Source organism: Populus alba, chromosome 15 (genome assembly GCF_005239225.2).
Source record: "Populus alba chromosome 15, ASM523922v2, whole genome shotgun sequence".
Classification (NCBI taxonomy): Eukaryota; Viridiplantae; Streptophyta; class Magnoliopsida; order Malpighiales; family Salicaceae; genus Populus; species Populus alba.
In genome coordinates, this window is record NC_133298.1 from 1732146 (window position 1) to 1751581 (window position 19436).

A 19436-nucleotide genomic window follows, 5' to 3' on the forward strand; every position below is an offset into this window, starting at 1 on the left:
ATTAGTGGCTTGCTAACTTGACCCTGGCTAGCCTGAATGTGTTTTAAATTAAACTAGGTGAAAATTAATCTAGTATAATTTAGTTGATCTAGTAAGTCAATTTATTATCCAGTTAATTTTTTTTAATTATTTTTAAATAACGTTGACTTGGATGTCAACTTATGTAACTCATAATACACGTAACGTGACCTGTCTAACAACTTTCCAATTCACCACGGGGCATAACTCATTTCTTAGCTCTTCTCATGCCTGGCCTTATCCCCATTTAATTTGAAGTTTTTAAATGTAGTGTTGCTATCAATTACCAATCAATTTCCACCATTTATATATTTTCTCTTAGCGTAATTAACACTTCCTTTCATTTGGATGGTGAGAAGGAGAAAGGGAACAGAGATATGAAATGATGTTTTAGTAGGAGAGAAGAAAAGGCAAGTCTTTCTAGTTTTGTCAATAAAGATCCATTATTATTAATTCTTATATATATATATATAGGGACATATTACTATATAAATTGTCTTGGATTTATTTTTCCTTGCAAATTTATCAATTTATTTTTCTAGGATAATTTATTTAGTGATAAAGACGTAAAAAATATAAAAATTAATCTTATAAATAAAAATATTTAAATAATATCATATCTAAATGCATAGTAAAATCAAGACTTGATATGACTAAGTTATTGTGTTAATTTGACAAATTTAAAAATTACAAAGGTCAATTAAACAAAATCAAAGAATACAAGGATTAACTAATCGAATTAAAAATACTAACATAAAAATGAATAAATGACACAAACTTAAAGGTAAATTTAGGAGCTTTGCTTTAAGGGAAAAAAAAAAAAAAAGGAAGCTAAGTGCTGTAGTGTGTAGAACTGCTTGAAAGGAACATCATGTGCTAGTTGTGGATTTAAGGATCGATGCGTGCACGATCCTCGTAAATCATATACAATAATTTGATTTCCAACATCTGATCACCTTTTCTTTTGGTTTTAGCCCTCTATCCTATACAGTAAAGAAAGTAAGAAAAAAAAAAGAGAGAAAAAAAGAAAAAGGAAGGAACATTAGACCCCGGGTATAGAGAAACAGATTTGATCAAACTGTTATTATGTGATATCTCTCACTGTCTTTTTGCCAAGGTTTTCTTCAATCCCTTGATGATCTTCCCAAACCACATCAAGTTCATGATAAATAGTACTGCTGGAACCAAAAAGACTAGAAAACAGCCAAAGAGGCTCATCTGGATAACCTGTCAATGAATGAAGCAGCTGTGATCATCAATCATGACTTGCTAAACATATCAAATTCATACCCTGTACTATGATCATGTACTATTTCGGACGAAACTTGGGAAGTTGGGAAATCATTGACAAAAAAACACGGTAACATAACCAAACATAGTTGGAACCAAAATGAATAGAAAAGAGAAAATCATTCAAAAATGGGAAGTTAGGAAATCATCGGGAAAAAAAAACATGATAACATAACTAAACATAGTTAGGAAACTTGGGAAGTTAGGAAATCATTGATGAAAAAACGAGATAGGATAACTGAACATAGTTGGAACCAAAATGAAAAGAAAAGGGAGAATCATACAAATTTCACGTAATGTCAAGAATTATTTTGAACAAAAAATACACAACGCATTGCACCGAGCCAAATTACTGTGCATGAAATTGAAAAATAAAATAAAGTGGGTGCATACAAACAAGAAGACGAGGAAGCTTTGTACTAAAATAGTTATTTGAGGAATCATTATTTCGTACTTAAACAATAAAACAAAAGCAGGCAGCAAAATGAGGTAGTTTAAGAAAACATGTTTACCTTGTTCTGACACAGAGAAAACAGAGGAATAGGTTTCTAAATTTTGATATGACACTCGTGCTATTTCTAAATTTTGTTCATTTCCACCTATCTTCCTCTCTTTAGCAATTAAGTGGATTACTAATGAAAAAACTAACATTCTTGCAGATTTGAATTATTTACTGAAATCAATAGAATAATTGCAGATAACAAATATTTTTAATTTGCACAAGTCTACTGCATATAAGATACAAATATTTACGAAAGAGGGCATTACCTGATCATAGTGCAAGTAGATGTGGTGAAACATGTAAAGAAACAGCAGAATTCTTGCCATCTGCATTCCAGTGTTTGCTTCAGAAGATATTAATAATAATAAATCAAGGAAAGAGTAGTTCTGTTGTATTATTGAATATAAGCGAGATCTTTGTTCTTGCCACTAAGTGGCCAACAAGAGGCAAGAAATCTGAGCCAGCTTATTAAAATCTTGGAAGTATCATAAGTAACCACATGGTTTAATTTTTGGCAATAAGGTCATCCATGATTAATGATCTAGATTAGTTTGTGCATACATCTACATATAGACATTTTTATTGTCATGGATATCAATGTGCAACAATTAGCAAAGGAAGCAACAATCACTAGATATTCAAGAAGATCTCACCAGCCAAGCAAGAAAGATTGCTAGACCATTAATAAGATACGCAGCAGACCTCTTATGACCAGCTGTATCAAGATACCTACACAGAGACAAAAAAAAAGGTTAGCATTAAGAAAAAAGATGGAGCTTATCAAGAATTGGCCTCATCACAAAACCTACCATCTCATATTAATCTCTGGAGTTGTCACTTCGGAGATCAGGCACATGTATGTATAAAGCTGCATTTCTCCAGACAACATAGAATATGCTACTGCAATTGTAGAAAGAGAATGATGGATAACCTGAAACCAAATGCGACCAGTTGTGAGTTGCAATGGCATTCCTTCAAAGTCAGAACTTTTACTGCATGCACTATATTGCGAGTCCTCATTCGAGAGCTAATTTGTGTTCAACTTTGTTCATATAATCTGCAGTGCTGTAAAATGTCCTCTGTCCTCTCTTATTAATCAATTTTGTGCTGATTCACCACTCTAACATACAGAAACAGTATCCCGAATTCGTTTACAGATCAATGAATCAGGGATTCTGGGATGGATGCTAAGAGGCCGAGAAAATCAAAAGTGAAATGAAAGGTCAGACACCTTACTTCCTTGTGAGGAAAACTCCATCATGCAAGATGAATCAAGAGAAAAAATCCATATGAAACAAAAATATCTATAACACAAAGTAGTGCAGGAGGAAGTTAATCTAAAAGCACAGCAGAAAGAAGACAAGCATGCACATGAAAACAGTTGTATTGGGACGAATTCTCATTTTTTAAGATAACAGAGAAACAAAAAGGTTCAACTTGTCTCCATCACATTAAATGCACTCACATACTCCTTTCCACCCAAAGTAGGATAGTACAAAAAAATCATTCCAAGGTCTGCAAAGAAGTACCCAACAGAAACCTGTCAAAAAAAGCAAACTATTTTAATGTCAAGAATACTTGTCAAATTCAGGGAACAAATAAATAGAGAAGTATAATATCCAGGAAGGCTGACAAAGAATTCATAGAGATATGATAAATGCAAAGATAATAGCTAAATCAGCAGAATACCCGAGTCAGCCTGTTGACAATCGTGAGTCAATTTTCCAACCAAAAAGAAAACTCTCTCATGAAATTAACAAAACTCTCACATGTAATTAGGGATAGATACCTTATCTGGCCAAGAAAGATTACTAATACAACTCTGCATACTACTAGTTCAATCTGAATCAGTGGAGCATTTTACATATGAGAAGTTACACTAAACTGTGCGGTACCAGTACCAACGGCAAACACATGGGATATGAGGTTAACAACTAAGGAAAAAATATTGCACTAATAGTTGAGTTGTTCATACTCAGAGAACTGCTTTCAGATCCCACGATATTAGAGATCATCTCAGGAAAAAAAAAGAGGAGGAAGAAGAAGAAAGAAAGAAAGATTTGAAATCAAGGGAATCGACCAGAGATGTGATGTCATTAAATATCACCAAAGCAGAGCTAAAAAAGAACTTACCCCAAGTCCAACAATGGAGAATTGTGAACTTCTTAATGTAACAATGCCAGTATGCTGATGGTCAGAAAAGAGATCTGACCAGAAGACAAAGTACAGTGACATAGCCGTGATGAAAACAGCATGAATTGTAGACATACCTCTGCCAAATTTAGGTCACTGATTGTCAGTACCATTAAAATTGATGACAGGGTGGTAATATTGGAACATGCACTCACCGATTGTTCCACTCAATTCGTTGAATTTTTGTAAGACCATTATAAGTCTTGATGTAAAAAGTGCTGATTAATTGAGTGAGATCATAGGCCTGCAGACAGAAAAAACATAGGCACGAACTAATAAATGCAAAAGGTAACAAAACAAAACCCACTTAAGGTACAAAAAAGCTTAATGTATTGGAATTGCTCTATCATCATAAAGAGGGAGGTGCATGATTACACCCTCCATTGAAGCTAAAATGAACATAATAGTGCTGGTCAGGCAACAACTCTCAAGTTCAAAACTGATCTAAAAGGCAAGACAATTACCACTTTGCAAGCAAAAATGCCACCAAGGACGGAAGTGTAAGGAATTAAAGGATCTGCTAATAAGTAATTCTTAACTAATGCCTCAGCCTGATTTTGGTAAGACTTGATAGCCATAGCTGTCTCTGTAGACATAGCCATATACAGACAATCCTTTTGATCAGCAGATCTTCTCTTTGCTATCTTCTACTACTTTCTTCCCTTTTAATATTGCGCTATCATTTCTTCCCTGACAGAAATGAAGAAGTTAGGGTCAAAATAAAAGGATACCATGATGCAAAAACAAATCAGTTCTAGTTTGTATTTCCCAATCAAAAGAAAGAAAGCAAAATAATCTGACATAGTTTATGCATTTTCCATAAAAGGAAAGGGAGCTACAAGGTAATCGAAAAATCATTGCCATTTTCTACACGCAGAGAACCGCATTTTCTAATAGCAAACCAATGAACAAATAAACAAACATGTTTAGCTTCATGTAAAGACATAAGCAAATTGCCATAGGAATTGTAATTCTCCAGAGCTACTATTAGTCCTCGTAACGATTAAAAAAAAAAAACCCTCCAGTTAAGTAAGAAGAATCACCTATAAACCATCAACACGGGGTCCCCAAAATCAGAAATTTATTTGAATCTAAGCTTTTTAAGCTTCCTCGTGTTACCGAAATACATCAACAACTAAATTAAGACAAAACAAAACGAAATGTAACAAATCCTGATATATCATACAGTGAATGACATCAAATCACAGCATCCATTGGCATAAAAAATCCAACATTTAAGCCCACTTTGCATCATATAAAAAAAATGCAACTACCCATGTCACAAAATTGCGAGAAAACTCATACCAATTAATCGACAAATAAAATCATGCATTATATATATAAGAATCAAATCCTACATTACAAAACAACAAAGCCAATAAAGAGAAAGCTTACCAGCATTCATATATTATTGAAGAAACCACAGACCACCCTTTATAGATCAAGAGCCAATGGGTATCTAAGGAAACAAAAGAGAGGCCAAGTAGATGACAGGGCAAATGGGCAAATGGGGTGTTTGAGAATATTAAACAAAGAAAGCTAACGCAAAAGAACTCAACAAAAAGCGAATAACCCACGAAAGAGAAGGGATCCAAAACTCACGAGTGGATGAGGGTGAGAGTGTTTGAGACCGATAGGTAATCAAATCATCAATCAATGCAAAATGCAAATCCACACCCACAAACGAGAGATGATGGCAAGCCGTGAGGTTCAATCAATGTGAAGGACTCTCAATGGGAATCTCTAACCGAAGAAATGAATAAAAGTTTGTTATAGAATTCTTAGAAACTGCAAATCAGTCCATCAATTATAAATAACTTTATATATCGGTATTTAAGGTCTTGAATGGATTAATATCACATGAGAAACATAAAATTGACTATAAATTATCTATGAGAAACATAAAGTAATTCAATATTTAAATATATTGAACTAATTTTCCATACTAATATGCTAATGAGCCTAGAAAATAGGGAAAAAAAGATTTCAATAACCAATTATCTGTATTTTTTTTCTGATAAAAATCATGAACACAATTTTAAACAAAAAAAAATAGAAAGTAAATCTTACAAAATCACGGAAGTGTCTAAAATCTCATTAGTAGCTTTTTACAACAATAATTGGGTTTTAATTTACACGAGAAAGGGCACTAGCATGGATTGTTGGGGTACGGCTTGATCGCTTCAAACTCTTTTTTTTTTTTTTTTTTTTTTTGAACTTTTAGGGGATTTAATGAAAACAATTTATATAGTATAGGGATTGATTTGTAGATTTTCAGAAAGAAAGCAAGCAGAAATGAAATTAGGGGTAGGGTTACAATACGTGTGGACTTTTGTAAGGGTTGGGTCCCCATGGCTTACATTGCAGTGGACTATCCAAGGAGATAGGGAAGTGTGTGAGAAATGTAAAAACGCCATCGTTTTGGGCGGTTTTATTGGCTTGGAAGAGAAAGAAACAATGATGGTTGTTGATTGATTTTACTGTAATTAGATTGATTATTAATGCGGTGTTTTCTCATATAATAAGTTGAGTAAGGTAGGTGATGGGAGTTATATGATTTGTATAATGGAAATGAAATAAATTGATAGATTCAAATGGGAATGGATTATTTTTGCGTTTTAAAAAATTTTAAATTTTTATTTTTATTTTTTTCATTTTAAATTAATATTTTTTGGTATTTTTATCATTTTAATGCGCTAATTTTAAAAATAATTTTTAAAAATAAAAAAATATTATTTTGATATATTTCTAAGTGAAAAACACTTTAAAAAATAACCGCAACTATACTTCCAAACAACATAATATTTTTTTAGATGTAAAATAAATGGGTGGTGGGACAAATGTTACCCTCATTCAATAAAATTATAATGGGGCTATTTTAACCACCTTTTTTTTTTTTTAATAAAAGTTCTAAGATTTTTTTTTTCAATCATACGAGGGGATAAGGGTATCTTCAAATTAATTAGTGTGTTAACCGAAACTAGATCTCTTTCTAGGCGATCTTGATTAGTGTATTGGAATAAAAAGGAAATAGTTATATTTGGTTAAAAAGATATAAATAAAAATATAAAAATAATTATATTGAGATTTGTTATTTCAACATAAAAAAGAAAAAAGAAAAAAAAAACATATCCTCTTGTATAAATTATATTCATTTCTTCTATTTCAAAACAGTAATTAAATGTTAATTCAAGGATATATCTGTCATATCGGCCTTGTATATTAAAAACATAATAATAAATTCTTCATAATTGTAGCTCCAAGATTTGAATTTAAAAGGGTCATTTAAGGGATACAAAAAGTAAATATCAAATTAAGAAAAATGTATAAAATTTGACATAAAAGATCATTCTCTTGAGATTTGTTTTGTTTACATGGGCAGATATCACATTCTAGAAGGGGTCAAAAAGGAGGACTGCACTGCAGGTTTGGATCTAAGATAAAAAAATGTATATTTAATATCAAAATATATATATGTATTGAATTATATATTTTAAAATATTGAGATTTTAATAACTTAGAGATTTTTTTTTTTTAAATAATATTAAGATGATGGTTTACTGGATTGACTAGTAGATTACTCTATTAAATATACAATTCGAGCTATAAAACCATGTTAATCTCATAAAAATAAATTAGAATAAATTATAAAGTTGAATTTCGAATCAACTTAATATCGAAGGATAAAATTAAAGAAAAAATATTTATTTAAAAAAAACTGAAGTCAACCCTGTTTAATCTGTCAAACCCGCAACTTGAGTCATGAGAATGGGGTAATATCATAGAAAAAAAAAATAAAAAACATAATTCTTAATTAATTCAATATTAAAAGATGTGATTGAAAAAAAAAATATGAACCAACTTAAATTAATCAATTAAACATATAACTTATATTTTCATATAAAATAAATTACAAAAAAACTATAAAATTTTATAAGAATAAAATTGAAAAAATAAAAATTAATTTTAAAAATAAAATATTCATGCATGCTTTAATAACGAGAATACAATAAATATTCAAAAAGTTTTGGTTAGCTCTTTGGTGTTTGCAACCTGAATTTTAACTACGTGTAGTTTCAAAAATAAAAAGGACAGAGCCTGTCAGACAACCGCATGACCATTCCCAGCCAAGTATATAGCTAGGAAACGATCCTCTACAGCCATGGTGATCACGAGGGCCACCAAGCCATTACCCACGCTATGATCACGCGTTCATGGTTCCTCAACCAGGTTTAGGTTCCTGTCTTTTAAGTGGTAAAGGATACAGAGGTACGTTTCTACAGAACAGATCCTGTTTAAATAAGGTCGTGTTGTCTTGAGCTTATCAAACAATTTATTAATTATATTAGTTCTTCATTCTTTTTCGATGTGGGACAAATCTGGTCCTCGGATTTTTTATCCTTGAGGAAAACGCTCTGTCCGACTTTTTGCTTCGAGCCCCGGTAGTATCCAAGGGGAGAGTAATATGAAAGTACGAGGAAGACCCTGAGCGGCTGCGGTGCTTTAGCGGTGGTATTTTGTTAGAATGAAACAAGCTGAGATAAGAGCACTTTCCAGGCACCGAAAGACTAGCACTCCTGCAGAAGGAAAAGCTGCAGATTTGAATTAGTCTCTTGATCAGTTGAGATAACCTTAATGATGATCATCCTTTGTCCCTTCTCGCAGTGTCCAGAAACCCCACTTATGAATTAGGAAGACGCTGGATGATTAAGATGGTGAACAGTGTTGGAAAAGAAGTTGGGGTGACGGGAGTTGCACTTCTTGTAATCCTCTACCCTGACCTTCATCACGGAATCCTTCCTGTGCTTGAAACCTTCGCAAAAAAAGATGATGAACACCCAGGAAATTGAAGCTAAAGGCAGATCTCGTATTTCCTTGTGTTTGAACTGATCACTAGCTGTATCACCAACTTGGAATCGGTTCTCTAAGGCCCAGTCAACGTAGATTCTGGTATCAATGGCAGGAGGGACAACCCAGTTTTCGTTGCCGTCGATTTGGTATTCAAAGGAATAGACCGACAAGTATCGAAGAGAAGTGAAAATGACCGCCATGAACAACTACTTTTGCTTGGGAGTGCTCATGGTATCACAGGAAGCCAATCGCTACAGAAGCTATCTTGCTGTGTACTAAAACTTTAGGGGAAAAAAAACAGAAAGGAGAACTTGGGATTGTGGGAGTCGCCGTTGTAGCTCTAATAATGGGTGGCCTGTCAGACAACCGCAGGACCATCCATGATCACACGGTCACGATTCATCTGTCATATATATATATATAAAAATACATATATATATTGCCTTCGTCAGATATCCAGCTACCTTGTTAACTCTCTTGCTTCGATGTGGGACAATATTTTCATCTTTGTTCAAGGGCATTTTTGTCCGAGAAAAAAGCTTAGCTCACCGTTTCGCTTCAGTCCTGAGGCCACATTCAAAGAAACAACAGGTAATCAGTTTGAACCAAAAAAAACCGCCGCTGACCTCCCCTCTCAGCTAAAACAGATTCATTGGACTCTCCCCAAAAGCCAGCCGCTCAAGTCCCCCCAGTTCTCTTCTCCCCATCTGCTTCGACCTCTCTCACATGTTAGGAAATGTTTGAAGGAGTCTTGCAGAATAAAAGTTATCCCTATCTGTTAGGGATTGTGGCAGTCAAAGAAGACCACTTCTCCAGCCACAATATGTGTGATGTAATCCACGTATTAACAGTAGCTAGTTTTTCTCAATTTCTGTTTGTAAGAAGCTGTATTTAAGCAGCATTGATTTCCAAATAATCATCAAGCATTTTCATCAATCTTGTGAGCTTTATTAATTGTTCTTAAGGTTCCAACAGTGGTATCAGAGCCCCTACTGGGTTACCTGACTGTAATAGACTTAAGCACAATAAAAGGGTGCAGCTCGACAACAAGGAGTGAAGAAAATGAGTGAGGATAAGAGCCTGACGAAGATCCCTCATTTCGATGGTCAACACTATGATCATTGGAGTGAGTTGATGGAAAATTTGCTGCGAGCAAAAGGACTATGGAGTCTTGTGGAAATCGGTATTCAGGAGCCGATTCTTGGGAGTGCATTGAGCACCACGCAGCAGGCACAACATGATGATGCAAAGATGAAAGATCATCAAGTGAAACACTATCTATATCAAGCAATAGATAGGGTTACATTTGAACAGATCTTAGACAGGCGCACTTCAAAGATCGTGTGGGATTCCTTGAAGAGCAAGTTTGGAGGAAATGCAAAAGTGAAGAAATCTCTTCTCAACACACTGAGAAGAGACTTTGAGATTTTGCAGATGAAGCAAAGTGAGTCCATCACCGAATACTTTGCTAAAGTGACCTCAGTAGCTAACCAAATGAGGAGTAATGGGGAGACTATGCCAGACACAAAGGTAGTTGAAAAGGTACTTAGAACCTTGACAGAAAGGTTTACTTATGTGGTGGTTTCGATAGAAGAATCCAAGGATGTGAGCACAATGACAATTGATGAATTGCAAAGTTCTCTTGTCGTGCATGAAGCCAAGTTCAAGAGGCTGGATAAAACTCGAGAAGAGGAGCAAGCACTGCATGCTTCAATTGGAGAAGGCAGAATCAACAGGGGCAGAGGAGGTGTCCATTTCAGAGGACTAGGCAGAGGGAGAGGAAGACAAACATTTGGCAGAACTACGGCAACATGTTATAAATGCCATAAACCAGGGCATCTTCAATTTGAATGTCCTACCTGGGAAAGAAATGCACATTACGTGGAACTGGATGATGAAGAAGAGCTTCTCCTCATGGCTCATGTGCAGATGGGGGGATCCAGCAGAGAAGACGTTTGGTTCATCGACTCAGGATGTTCCAATCACATGACAGGCAACAAGAAGTGGTTTATTAGCTTGGATGAGAATTTTTCACACGCTGTGAAGCTGGGAAATAATGCCCGAATGCAAGTTATGGGACAAGGAAGCGTGAAGCTGAAAGTACAAGGAAGAACACAGATTGTAAGTAATGTCTTCTATGTGCCAGACTTAACAAACAATCTGTTAAGTGTTGGGCAACTACTAGAGAAAGGGTTGAAAGTAGTAATGCAGAAGGGAACCTGCAAGATTTTTCATCCAGTGAAGGGGCTGATTGTGCACACTCACATGACTACAAACCGAATGTTTGTTATGCTTGCTGAACAACACAACGATGCATGTCTGCAAGTAACACAAGAAGATCTCACTGGACTGTGGCATAGACGTTTTGGTCACCTACATCAGAAGGGACTCCAGTGCTTGGAACACAAGCAAATGGTTGAAGGGATGCCGAAAATTAAAGAAACAAACAAAGTATGTGAAGTATGCAGTAAAGGGAAGCAACACAGGGATGAAATGCCTAAGAAAGCTAACTGGAGAGCATCAGAAAAATTGCAGCTCATTCACAGTGATCTTTGTGGACCAATCACTCCAACCACCATGAGTAACAAGAGGTATATTCTGACTTTTATCGATGACTTTAGCAGGAAACATGGATTTATCTGCTTGCCGAAAAAAGGAGAAACTTTTTGAGAAGTTCAGCATTTTAAAACTAAAATTGAAAAAGAGACAGAAATGAGCATCAAGTGTCTTAGGAGCGATCGAGGAGGGGAATACACTTCCCAAAATTTTCTGGATTTTTGCAGCACTCAGGGAATAAAAAGGCAGCTCAGCACATCATACACTCCTCAGTAAAACGGAGTTGCTGAACGTAAGAACCGAACTCTCATGAACATGGTTCGTTGTTTGCTTGTGGAAGGAAGAATGCCAAGGAGTTTCTGGGCAGAAGCAGCAACTTGGTCTGTGCACATCATCAATCGAAGCCCTACTGCAGCAGTTACAAATAAAACCCCAGAAGAATGCTGGACTGGAAACAAACCAAATGTAGCACATTTCAGGATTTTTGGATGTGTTACATATGTGCATGTACCAAATGAGAAGAGGATCAAGCTAGAAGATAAAAAGCTATAAATGTGTATTCTTGGGAGTCAGTGAAGAATCCAAAGCCTATAGGCTTTTATGATCCCGAGAGCAAGAAGATTGTTACCAGTAGAGATGTAATTTTTGCTGAGGAGGAGACATGGAACTGGGGGAGGACAAATGATGAAGAATTAACATGGGATGATACAGATTCTTTCAATGGAACAGACAAAGAAGAAGGAGATGGCATTACAACAGACAGAGATGAAGTGGAAATACCAGGAGAACAAACTGCTGAACAGACTGCTGCACAAACCGAGGAAACAAGGAGACCAGCTTTTATCCCATCCTCTCAAGAAAATCGAAGGGAGCAGACAAGGAGAATTAGCATACCTCCAAGACATCTACAGGATTATGTAACTGGTGAAGATCTTGCAGAGCAAGAAGAAGAAGAGCAATACTTGGTGCTCTATGCTGCTGAAGAAGATCCAGTGAAGTATGATGAAGCGGTGAAGGACATCAAATGGAGAAAAGCCATGGACGCCGAAATACAAGCTATCGAAAAAAATAATACATGGGAGTTAGTAGCGCTGCCTAAAGGGATGAAGAAGATCAGAGTGAAGTGGGTTTTTAAAACTAAGTTGAATGAAAAAGGCGAAGTCGATAAACACAAGGCGAGACTGGTTGTGAAGGGCTATGCACAAAGACAAGGAATAGACTATAGCGAAGTATTTTCGCCAGTCGCTAGATGGGACACTATCAGAATGCTACTATCTCTTGCTGCGCTGCGAGGTTGGGAAGTATTCCAGCTGGATGTAAAAAGCGCATTTCTTCACGGAGAACTGAAGGAGGTTGTTTATATTGAACAACCTGACGGATACATTCGAAAGGGAGAGGAGCAGAAGGTATATCAACTAAAGAAGGCATTATATGGACTGAAACAAGCCCCTAGAGCTTGGTACAGCCGGCTAGAGGACTACTTTGCTGGTGAAGGTTTCGAAAAATGCAGCTATGAACATACTTTGTTCATGAAAAAGGAAGGAGGAAGATTTTTGGTGGTAAGCCTTTATGTGGATGATTTAATATTTACCGGAAATGACTTGAAGTTGTGTGCAGAATTTAAGGCTTCCATGCAATCAGAATTTGATATGACTGATCTAGGGAGAATGAAGTATTTTTTTGGGTGTTGAGATACATCAGACAGAGGCTGGATCTTCTTATGTCAAGGGAAATATGCAAGTGAAATACTTGCAAGGTTCGGAATGAGCAGCTGCAATGCAGTTAACAATCCAATGGTTCCAGGAACTAAGCTATCATCTCAAGAGAAAGGAGAAGAAATTGACAGCACGAATACAAACAATTGATTGGCAGCCTTATATACATCACAACAACTCGACCTGATATAATGTATGCGGTAAGTTTTTTAAGCAGATTCATGGCTGTACCGAAGGAAGGACACTTACTAGCCGCAAAAAGAATACTCAGGTATTTGAAGGGGACAATGAATTTTGGTATTTTCTACAAAAAGAAGCTCGGATAACACTCTTAAAGGATATACGGATAGTGACTTGCGGGTGACCTAGATGGAGGAAAAAGTACATCCGGATATGTATTCATGATGGGAGATGGTGCGGTAGCATGGAGCTCTAAAAAGGCAACCGATAGTTACTCTATCAACTACCGAGGCAGAATATGTAGCAGCCACAGCTTGTGCATGCCAAAGTATCTGGATGAGGGAAGTTTTAAACAGCATTGAAGAAGATCTTTGCAAATGTGTTACGGTGTTCTGCGATAATAGTTCATCCATCAAATTTATCCAAGAATCCAGTATTTCACGGGAGGACAAAGCATATCAACGTAAAATTTCATTTCATTCGCGATCTTATCAAGAAAGGAGATTGTAGAGCTCATTTACTGTGGAACTAAGGAGCAGCTAGCAGACATCATGACAAAACCACTCAAACTCGAAGATTTTGTAAAACTTCGAATGCTCTTAGGAGTACAAGAGAAGAAGAATTTTAAACTGAGCATACACAAAGCATATGCTCAGTTTAGGAGGAATATGTTAGGAAATGTTTGAAGGAGTCTTGCAGAATAAAATTTATCCCTATCTGTTAGGGATTGTGGCAGTCAAAGAAGACCACTTCTCCAGCCACAATATGTGTGATGTAATCCACGTATTAACAGTAGCTAGTTTTTCTCAATTTCTGTTTGTAAGAAGCTGTATTTAAGCAGCATTGATTTCCAAATAATCATCAAGCATTTTCATCAATCTTGTGAGCTTTATTAATTGTTCTTAAGGTTCCAACATCACAAACCCATGGTTTCCCTCTCTCAGTTATCCCTCCCTACAGACAGCCGGCTCATCTCTCTCCTTCCCACGTTTCCCACTCACAGCCCCGTGTCTTGACCTCATCAGAATCTCCCTCTCTCGGCCAAAACCCTCAGCCGCTTCTCTTCAGTCCCTATCTTGGGCCAGCTCATCAAGGCTGAAAGAAAACGGGCAGAGGGGTCCCCATTCATCGCTGACCAAAGAAGAAAGAGGGGTCGGCGATCTGTCCGTTCCAGCGGGTTTCTGAGGGCAATCACTCCCCGATCTGCTTGCCCCTCTCTCGTCCGTCCCTCCTCGTTGTCGCCAGCCATCTGAAGCAGAGGAGAAGAAGGTGAAAAAAAAAAAACGATCTGCAGTGAAACAAATCTAAAAAGAAAGAAGACCGAGAACATATGTGCTTGCTGCGTTTCTTCTATTTTGCAGGTCACCGGCGGCGAGAAAGAGAAGAAGGGAGGAAGCCAAGCCAGATCCCCCGTCCCCTATTATTGGCGGCGGCGGCGCGTGGAGAAGACGCGCCGCTACTGTTCCTGCAACTCCAGAATGCCTTCCTTGCAATTCCAGGACTGTTTTGGGTTTATTTGTAAATTTTAAATTGGTTAGTGTTTTGTTTGGTTTATTTTGAGTTCATATATTTTGTAAACATGTAATTATGGGTGTGAGTAAACATAGTAAAAAGTGAGGGAGGTGTGTGTTTGTATATTTTTTTAAATATGTTATTGAATTATAAAAAAAAATGAATTTAATGTTTTAATTGGTATATAATCAAGTATATGAAACGATAAATAAAATTATGTTGTATTTTTCTTGAAAATATAAGACCATGGTTTTACATACTTTTGAGATTTAATAACTGATTTATTAAAACTTTAAGAATTTGACTAATATATGGGTTTTTACTTTAATTATGATTGTCATAATCTAATTCTGGGTTATTTCTAAAAAATTTAATTTATAAAATGCCGCAATGTGGAGAAAGCAGATCAAGGAGGACTACAAAAATAGAAAAAAATCAAGTTGTAATTTTTGAAGGAAATTCAAGGTCTAATTGTACTCCATTATGCTAAAAAATGGAGAGAAAAATATAAATTCAAGATCAAATTAAATGATTATTAGACGAATTTGCATAAACATTAAGTTCAAGAATATAATTAAATTTTTAATAGGTCAATTTGATTTAATCATAGGCCAAATTAAATTTTAATTATGTTTAAGAATTAATTTGGGTCCTATTGAAGGATTTAATTAATTGTAAGGATTTAATTATACTTTAAATATATCAAATTAATTTTATTCGTGGCTTAATTGGTGAAAAATTAAGTTTGGGAGCCTAGTTTGAGCTTAATTGAGAATATTAGAATTTTAAGAGACCAAATTTAATTTTTACCAAGTTAATTGGTTAAAATTAGGGGCCAAATTGGAAAAAATTGAAAGTTTAATGGTCAATTAGGGGTTAAATTGATAAATTCTGAGACCAAGGATTATATTGCAAAAGACGTGTAAATTCGAGGATCAAACATTAATTTTGTAGAGTTCTAATTGCATTAAATTAAAAGTTTATGGTCAATTATGTGTTCCATTGAAAGAAATTGACAGATGGAGGACTAAAATAAAATTTAGCCAAAAAACTGTTCATTATCTTTTTCATTTTTTCTGAAAAAATCTGGTCCGGTTACCTACTTTGCAGCTGCATTTAATGTATCTACTAGCCACCAAATTTGACAAATATTGCACGCTAATAATCCCCTGCAATTTCTATACAGTTTCAAGTAAACAGTTCATTTTGAATTGCAGCGAGACGGCGCCGGCGCCGACCTAAACATGCCAACTCAGGCAGCCGTTTCTACAGTTTTGACAGTGCACCATGCCTACTTTGAGGTGGTGGTCCTAAACATGCCAACTCAGGCAGCCGTTTCTACAGTTTTGACAGTGCACCATGCCTACTTTGAGGTAGTGGTTGAGATCCTTCCCAACTGAATCAAAGGCTGAATTTTTTTTCTAAAAGTAGACAAGATTGCCCTCTTCCACCGCCTATAAATAGAGGCAGATTTGATAGCCTGATGAAGGAGAAAATCGGGTCCAAATTGAGCCAAAAAACCTGTTTTTCTTCCGGTTTCTGCACATTTCTTCTTTCTTTCTCTCTCCACCGCGTCTTCAGCCGTTGAAGACTCCACATAAACCTTTCTCCTCCACCAACAGACGGCTTCTCAGCCTCTCCAAGAACCCAAATCCTCACCGGCGATAGAGGCAGCCACTGCGAGGTTCTCTTTCTCCCCGCTGTAGATTTTCTTCCTCTGCTTCTTCTTCTTTCTTCCTCTGCCACAGGAAACCGACGCCATCAACGTCTCTTTCTCCAGCTTCGCCTTGAGCAAACAAAACCACCACGTGTTGCCAAGACCACCAGCCAGCCACCACCGCGTCTGTAATAAGCCATCGTGAGCATCTCTCTCCCCTCTGCAAATTTCTTCCTCTTCCAACTACAGCTGCTCCAGCCAACTCATGCAACTAACTCCACCGCTGTTTCCACCTCCGACTTCAGGTCGTCCTCCCCCACCAGCCAGCCATCACCGCCACGCTAGGTGGTCTGCTACCCTTCCCCTGGTTCTTCGTCTTCCCCATGAAAGTTCCACTGTTTTAAACAGTGGAACGTGAATTATAATTCACGTCCACTGTTCACTTCATGTAGTGCACTATATCCATAGTTTTAAAACCCGGACCGGCCTGGCGGGTCGACCCGGCCGCCCGGACATGGGACCGGTCCGGGTGGAGGCCAAAACCCGGTTGGGAATTGGCCCGGCCAGACCCTGCTAACCCGGCAAGACTCGGTCAAGACCCGGCCCCAAACCCGTTGACTTTTATTTTTTTTTTGTTTTTTTTACTAAAACGACGTTGTTTTGATTTTTTCAAAAAAAAATTGACCCGGTGACCCGGTCAACACCCGGAACCCGGGCCGACCACCGGGTCGGGTCTTAAAACTATGACTATATCTTTTTAAAAAAAAATCCAAAAAATTTCAAAAATCATTTTAAAAAATTTGTGATTTTCTCAATTATTTTTCTATCCATTTTGCATAATATCGGGTTGTATATTTACACTGTAAATTACAAATCCGGTATTAAAATACCATGTTTCCTCCTAAATATTTCAAAAAAAAATTTCAAAACATCTTCAAAAAAATCTCACAAACTTTTAAATCAATTTCCCTTTTCAAAAACAAAAAAATATATATTTTGTTGTTATGCATATGGTCAAATCCTAAAAATTTCCAAACATATTTTCATTAAATTTTTTTTTTTGCATCTTTCTCATGTTTTGAAAAAAAAAATGGATATCATAATCAGTTTATGATCATCCATTAGGATTTGACCAAAATATTAAAAACCTTTTTCCAATCTTTTTTTTAGCGGACATATGTAAACTTTAATATTTGTGGGGTGTAAAATTACACGATAAAGTACACCCTCAAGTATTAAAGATACAAGATGTAAATAAATGTGATGCTAAAATTCAAAATCTAGAACCGTTAGGATTAAACCAGATAAGATAGAGACTCTCTCATAAAGAGAGATCTACCTTGAGCCTTAGAAAGACCAACAAAAAGCAATCAAACAACAATGCAGCTTACCTTAAGTAGGGTGCACTAGGGGTGATGCGTCTTCCCCTTGCACAACCAGTCCCTTACTCAGACTCTCACATACCATAGGTTCCTAGTGACCATAATACTAGGTGGCGACTCCTATACATTAATCATAATTTTATGATTAAATCCAAAAACCTTCCCAACACAACACCTCACACAGGAGGCACGACAGGAGCCTCCGCCGTTGCTAGACGATGTCGTGACCCCCGTGACAATGATTAACTGTGATATTTGTCTTTTTAACAAAGTAAATATAAAAAATGTTTTCTTGTGTGCTGCATACGACCAATATCCTAACATGTTTTAAATTTTTTATTAAAAAAAAAACAAATATTGGAAGTTTTAAAAATGTGTTTTCGCATGGATTTCCTAAACATAACAAAAATTATTTTTTTGCATTTCTAGATTTTACAACATGTTTGTAAAACTCCAAAGGGTATTGGCCAATATTCCAAAAAATACAAAAATCTTATTTTGGGGGGAATTCATCTATTATTCACCGTTAATGTTTGGATAAAGAAATTCCAAAGGGATGAATATCCAAAATATTATTGGGAATAACTTGTTATTATTCACTGTTAATATTTGGATAAAGAAACCCTAAGTGGTAAATATCCAAAATAATTTTTTAGGAATAATAAGTCATCACACATCTTTGAAAGAAGTTTTGATTATAATCAATGACATTTCAATTCTTTTTTTTTTTACTCCACGGTTTACGAGCCGTGAGAGTATGAACACTGAAGCAAAAATAGGCTTTTAAAGCGCCCTGAATTTCTTTAGATTTCTAAATTTTTGTCCTTCTTCATTGTAATTTACGAGTCGCAAACTCTTGAAATACTAAGAGAAAAACGAGCTTTTAAAGCACATGAATCTCCTTGGATTGCTATCTTAATAAATTTAGTTTGAATCAAACCTAGGAAAAACCGATGGGATTAAAAAACATCAACACCGTAGCAATTATAAAGCAAACCAAACACCGAGCAGCTTATCTTAGGTAAGGCGTACTAGTGGTGCTAATACATTCTATTTACGCAACCAGTCTCTTGCCTTAAAATCTCTAAAAGACCAGTTAGAGTTCCTAATGATCAAAATACTAGGTGGCGACTCCAAAGAACCAAATCAGCAAAATAAACGAAAAATCACCATCAGACGCCACGCGGGGAACGTGCGACAGTGTTTAATCTATAACTAGTTATATTCTATGAGTTACTCTTTGAAACCTATTATAAAAATAGAAATAGATAAAATAAGAGAGAGAAATCCTAGAGTGCATTAGATAAAATTTTATGGTGTTCTTATTATTTTTGGTGGGACATGAATTTTATTTTCTCTCTTCTTTTTGTATATGTCTCTTTTTTTTTTTTCAAAGTAAAACTCATAGAGTGACTAATAAAATACCACTAGTTATAGCTTGAGCACTATAAACTTTTCTAAGGTTTACAATGCCTTTAAATAGACTAAAAAACTAACCTAAAATATAAAATAATAGAAATAATGTAAAAAAAAAATACGAAACAGCATGAATCCATCTAATTTTCCTTTTTTACTACTCT

General features: G+C 35.9%; 2 protein-coding genes and 1 non-coding gene across 9 annotated transcripts; all 3 read right to left on the bottom strand.

The window, feature by feature from the left end:
• Positions 1-875: 875 nt before the first annotated feature.
• Positions 876-5756, bottom strand: LOC118028365 (uncharacterized). Of its 7 annotated transcripts, none has more exons than XM_035031936.2 (11): positions 5399-5756; positions 5047-5138; positions 4468-4665; positions 4159-4247; positions 3944-4082; positions 3276-3350; positions 2620-2741; positions 2464-2539; positions 2077-2136; positions 1121-1245; positions 876-1001 (listed from the first exon to the last, which is right to left on the bottom strand). In XM_035031936.2, the coding sequence occupies exons 3-11, from the start codon at positions 4603-4605 to the stop codon at positions 989-991; spliced, it is 837 nt and encodes a 278-aa protein (XP_034887827.1). In that variant the 5' UTR covers positions 4606-4665; positions 5047-5138; positions 5399-5756; the 3' UTR covers positions 876-988. The 7 variants fall into 7 exon arrangements, with proteins under 7 accessions (XP_034887827.1, XP_073260875.1, XP_073260876.1 ...); XM_073404774.1 differs by lacking the exon at positions 5047-5138 and having other exon boundaries at positions 4468-4693; positions 5399-5462; positions 5606-5734; XM_073404775.1 differs by lacking the exon at positions 5047-5138 and having other exon boundaries at positions 4468-4660.
• Positions 5757-8098: 2342 nt separating this feature from the next.
• LOC118028398 (small nucleolar RNA U3) lies at positions 8099-8312 on the bottom strand. Its single transcript, XR_004684020.1, has one exon. It is a non-coding gene; the product is annotated as a small nucleolar RNA U3 (small nucleolar RNA).
• Positions 8313-8691: 379 nt separating this feature from the next.
• Positions 8692-9054, bottom strand: LOC118028332 (early nodulin-like protein 21). The gene has a single exon (XM_035031886.1). The coding sequence runs from the start codon at positions 9052-9054 to the stop codon at positions 8692-8694; it is 363 nt and encodes a 120-aa protein (XP_034887777.1).
• Between the last annotated feature and the right edge of the window lie 10382 nt (positions 9055-19436).

Bases quoted from the DNA above. Each gene is read 5' to 3' on its own strand.
- LOC118028365 (XM_073404775.1), bottom strand. From the start codon at position 4,605: ATGGCTATGTCTACAGAGACAGCTATGGCTATCAAGTCTTACCAAAAT. The intron at 3,351-3,943 runs GTAAGTTCTTTT...TTTTTTTGACAG, and splicing joins TCTCCATTGTTGGACTTGGG to GTTTCTGTTGGGTACTTCTT. The intron at 2,540-2,619 runs GTAGGTTTTGTG...GTCTCTGTGTAG, and splicing joins CCAGAGATTAATATGAGATG to GTATCTTGATACAGCTGGTC.
- LOC118028332 (XM_035031886.1), bottom strand. From the start codon at position 9,054: ATGGCGGTCATTTTCACTTCTCTTCGATACTTGTCGGTCTATTCCTTT.